Source organism: Papaver somniferum, chromosome 2 (assembly GCF_003573695.1).
Source record: "Papaver somniferum cultivar HN1 chromosome 2, ASM357369v1, whole genome shotgun sequence".
Classification (NCBI taxonomy): domain Eukaryota; kingdom Viridiplantae; phylum Streptophyta; class Magnoliopsida; order Ranunculales; family Papaveraceae; genus Papaver; species Papaver somniferum.
In genome coordinates, this window is record NC_039359.1 from 70,600,919 (window position 1) to 70,606,290 (window position 5,372).

Here is a 5,372-nt window from a genome sequence, read left to right on the forward strand (position 1 = left end):
GACTTGCTTTCTTCGCTTATCCCTCTCTTCGGTTTCTCCCTTATGTATGTATTGCTTGAGATCGCCAGCATCGATCATCTTTTAGATCATTATTTTGAGGTTCTTGCATTTTTCCGTTTGATGCCCGTTGAAGCAGTGGTACTCAAAGTAATCCCTTGATTTTTCTGATCTGGGTGGTTGCTTTCCCTTGGACCAAGGCCACTATAGGTTTTCTTTGCCTTTGATTTCTCTCAAAATGCGAGTGTAGTTGGTATTCAGTTTTGTGTAGACTTGATCCTCGAACTTTCGTTCGTCACGACGACGATCATCCCTTCGTCCTCTTTTATCTTCGGTAGAACCGCTACTCTTAGATCCGCTGGATTGCTCCACAAAATTGGTCTGATGAGATCTTTGGGCATGTGCCCTAGGATTTTCCCGCTGGATTTCTTCCAACCTGGCGTGCTTCTCGATGATGGCTCGAAGATCTCCTTCGTTTTTTGGGACACTTCCATGAATCTCGGCGAACAATGGACTCATCCTATCAAATCCCCACTTGTAACAATTTATGACCACTACTGGATCTACGTTTCCTATTGCTTGACAGATCTTGTGCCATCTGTCAGTATACTCTCTGATGGTTTCCTTGTGTCCGATCGCCAACGACAAGAGATTTTCCATTCCTGTATTGAAAACTTTATTGTACATGTAGGTCCTCAAAAATTTCTCTGTAAGATGGTTGTAGGAGTCGATGGAATTTGGTGGCAGGTTATCAAACCAGGATAACGCTGACCCTTTTAGGCTTGAGGAAAAATATATGTAGAGGATTGCATCGTCATTATCCCATCGAGCTAAAATTCGGTTGTAGTATCGGAGATGGGACGCGGGATCGCTGAATCCATCGTAACATTTGAATACTGGGAGATGGCATTTCTGAGGGATGAGAACTTTGGCCAAGTGTGCCATCAACGGAATGGTATTGGCTTCTTTCATCACTTCTTCTAGTCTTCCCCCCCTTGATTTGCTTTCAGCTGCTTGATTTCAGCCATCATTTCAGCACGAAGGTATTCCATTGCACGCTGATGATATTCTTGGATTCTGGATTGTCCCGATCTTCGATTCTCACTATCGAAGTAGTCTGAGTCCTCGGGATAATAATATGGGTCGGATGATCCGTTTCCTCTGGCCGTTTTTCGGTTCAATGGTTCGGGGTTGTTGGCATTCGTCAAGATGACCCTTCGATCGCGATTTGGCTCAAGTGCTTTAGAATTTGCTTCGTCATGCTGGTGGGATGCTTCTAAACTATGTGAAATTTTGTCTTTAAGTTCTTGGTTTTCTCGAGCCAGCAACTCTACTACATCCGCATATACCTTTTGGTTCTTCTTCAGTTCTTCGAGTTCTTCCATCAGTTGGGGGGAATGATTCGATCCTTGGTTCGGATTCCCGATCTGCCTTTGTCCTCCAACAACCACAGTATGATTTTAATCAAACGTTTGGATTAAAGGATTAGGCGGATCAACGGTCGTCACTGGGGGTTCGAAATGAGGAACCACTGGTTGGTTTGTTGTAAGCAAGGGCTGGATACTTGGTAGGGTTCGGTTCAGCTCATTTCTAGGTGGCATTTCGAAGGCTGGTTGTTGCATCGTCGAGTCCTCAAATCCTTCATGTCGTTCGTGGGCGCGAGAAGCCGCTGCTTTCTTTGTTTCATCCGCTTTGGCCGCCACAGCTTTGACCGCTGCTATTGCATTAGTGTCTACTGGTGAGGTGATTTCCGGTGTGTCTGGTTTCTGGTTCGGAGCCTTCGTCTTTTCACCTTTTTGTTTACTGTGTGTCATAACTGGTGTCGTTCTTGGTGTTTCTTTTGATGATGCTTTGGTTTTTCCCACATCCTTTGTCTTCTCCATCTCTGGTACTCTGCAAAAAATGAAACATCGTCGAAGAAACATACCCCACGTTGATTTTGTTAGCAGAGTTCATTTTGAGGGGAAACCTTAACGCATATTTTAAGATTTTGCCAGAAAATTGTGGCTCCGGAAATCCTTTTCATTACAGCGTAGATCAAATCATTGTAAACATAGATCGACTCACGGGTTTTAAAATGTGCATCTTACAGGTAGGTCTTACTTAAATAAACCCAGATCTTCTCCTAAGGTGGTAAAAGCTTAAATAAAATGACTCCAGGGGTATTCTCCCGAAGATTTGTTTGAAAAGAAAGTGTTAAATGACTCACTGAGGCTTACAACCGTTAGGAAGAATATAGATCTAAGGAAATTCTTTCGAAGCGAGCATCAGATCTGGAGCGTTTTTCAATAAAAACATGTGGGTAAACAAGCGTTTTAGCAATAAGAACTGTTGTTTCTCAAAAGAAAACGTAAGGAATAATTACGGTAACCTTCCCAAAACACTATTTCACGTGGAATAACACTGAGAGCAAAAAATAAAGGATGAAATCACAGGGACAGATAAATCTTTTACCGGGACATAGTCCCTGTTTCTAGCACCAGATTGTGAACACATAAGTTACGATGAGTTCTACATGTTTACAAAGAATATTTGCATTTCATATAAAATCATTGGAAGGAATGAAATACGCATAAAATGTTGTAAGTTCGAAACCTATCAGACTCTAAGTCTTCGGGCTCGTCATTTTCTGATCACATGGGAGTAGATTAAACCATGCATATGATCAAAGCATAATAATAAAACAGAAAGTAAAGTATTGAATATAAATGACAGAATGATTTACGTGGTTCAACACTAAGGCCTACATCCACGGGGTTGGAGTTTCACTATGTATTGAAGAGTTTCAATGACAGTTAAATGGCTCTTTATGAATAACGAAGCTAAAGGGGGAAATAGAACTCATACTTACTCTTCCTATTTCTCTCTCTTAAGATCTCCTATTCTCACTTAAAACTGGTCGACCCCTTCTCTTTCAGTGGAGAGGAACATTTATAGGGGTAAAACATGGGGGTCACTATCAGGGACAGTTGCAACCTTATCTTCTTGTTATTTGTGCTGCTCCCGCTGGTGTCGTCGTTCTCAACCGATGCCTCCAGCGGTCACGTATGGTAACGATGGGTCGCCTATTTCTCCTCCATAGATTAGTTGACACGTACTCTATGTTCAGAGTATTTAATGCGGGTGGTTGGGATGCTTGCATGCGCCAGACAGATGTCTGCGGCTCCCATCACATCTGTGTCAGTAAGTCCAATCTCCACCGTTGATCTTAGGTCCTCCTCGAGATGGAGTAAAGTAGATCCTAGGGTGTTCTTCAGTACTTCTCAGTGACTCGATACTTCAGTGCTCCCAGGTTCTTATCCGTCGGATTCGCTCGATGAACATGTGTAGATGATAAATGTCCTTTGGGTGTAGAGACGTGGCATCGTGCCCTGATGTCTCAAGCTGTGCGTCCTCCACGTTTAATTCTTCCGACACGTGGATAATGATTAGGAATATTTATAGGGGTGAAAAATGGAGTCCACTATCAGGGACAGTTGCAACCTTATCTTCTGTTCTTTATGTTGGTCCCGCTGGTGTCTTCGTTCTCAACCGATGCCTCCAGCGGTCACGTATGGTAATGATGGGTCGCCACTTTCTCGTTACAAGAAAACGGGTGTATTGCAACATGTCCCAAATGTGGCAACAACCCATATTTAGTGTGGCTATATCTTTTTGCCACATAAAAATATTTTGTCACACCGGTGGCAACAGCTTGGGTGGCAAGAAATAGTTGCCACCCCTTTAAGGCACAGTGGAAAAAGCTGGATTTATTGACTTGGGTGGAAAGAAATAGTTTCCACCCCTTTAAGGCATAATGGCAAAAGCTGGATTTCTTGCCACACCAAATAATGAGGCAATATCATGAAGCAATAGGTATTTCTATTTTCTTTTTTTCTTTATTTTAAATTTTAATTATTTATTTTAAATTATTTGCCACATCAATTGATGAGGCAATAATGTGAGGCAAAAAAATTTATTATTATTTAATATAAAGTTATTTTGAATTACATTTTATTCAAAAATTATTTTTCCACACCATTGTCGTGACTATGAGTGCGGCATAGCTCGTACGAGCTAAAACTCATATATTGTTTTACTTGCCATTTTTATATTATGTTTTAAATTATACAGGATAACAAAAAACAGTAAAACATTAACAAAAAGTGAATCCAAATAAAGAACTTAAGTTCCATTAAATAAAAGTAGTTGCCACAAGGCATAGAGAATCCCACTTAACCACAAGGAAACAAAAAAATTATTACACAATCAAAACTAAAGAAACCTAGTAATTCAAACTTGGCCTAGTCCATGTTAAATCAACTCTCAGACGGCCTAGATATCCAATCCCGACGTCTGTTCATGTTCCCTGCGAACCTGCTAAACAAACCAAAACAAAGACCACCGAGCAAAAAGAATATCAAGAAATGTAGAGAATCATCATGTCTAATGGAACAATAACAAATACCTTTATGATCAAGGAAGAGAGACTTACAATCATTTTGAGGTCTGTTGAGATGGTCCCTGGATATGTAAAGCGGCTCCGCAGGTCTAAAGAGTAGCTCCTCAGTTCTGCCAGGCTGCTCCCCGGGCCTTTGGCGCTGCTCCAATGGTATGAAAGTCGTCGCCTCGTGTCTGTTGGGATGCTCCCCAGTCCTGTAAAGCGGCTCTGCATGTCCAAAAGTTTGCTCCTCTGGTCTGCCAGGATGCTCCACAGGTCTTTGGCGCTGCTCCAAAGATATGAAATGCGTCGGCCCGTGTCTGCTGGGATGCTCCCCGGACCTATAACGCGGTGAAGGTCCAAAACATTGCTCCTATGGTATGCCAGGCTGCTCTCCAGGTCTTCGGCGCTGCTCCAAAGGTATGAAAAGCGTCGTCCCATGTATAGGTAGTTGCTCCCGAAGTCTGTGATGATGCTCCCCAGTTCTGAAGAGGTGATCCTAAGGTCTTGAGAGTTTCCCCGATCTCGTAAATAGGTCTGGCCTGGACAATTTGACATACTCCATCATTTGGTTCTGACGCATGTTATACTGCTCATTTTGAGCTTCCATTCGCCTCTCCCATTCCGCATCTCATTCTTTCATTTGCCTCTTAAATTCTTCCTCTCGCTCTTCTTTTTCTCTCTCAAAATCGTCATTTCTCGAGTATTCCAGATGGCATTTTTGAGCTCTTATACGTTTATGTCTCTTTGTAGGTACTACATTTGCATAGACTTCATTACTGATTGATTGTTGGTTACCATCTTCATCCAACCCATTCTCATCCAACCCGGATTGTTCCCTCAGTTGGTTCTATGTATATCAGGAAAAAAACAAAATAAGCAAAAGGGTCTTCTATAAGAAACAAATTCATGAACTTTGCTAGGCAACCATTACAATAGACTTACAATGTATCCT

The 5,372-nt window shown here is 41.9% G+C and overlaps 1 protein-coding gene across 1 annotated transcript; it reads right to left on the bottom strand.

Moving 5' to 3' along the window:
- Window positions 1–201: 201 nt before the first annotated feature.
- LOC113351349 lies at window positions 202–969 on the bottom strand. The gene has a single exon (XM_026595352.1). It carries the CDS (start codon window positions 967–969, stop codon window positions 202–204), a length of 768 nt encoding a protein of 255 aa, XP_026451137.1.
- Between the last annotated feature and the right edge of the window lie 4,403 nt (window positions 970–5,372).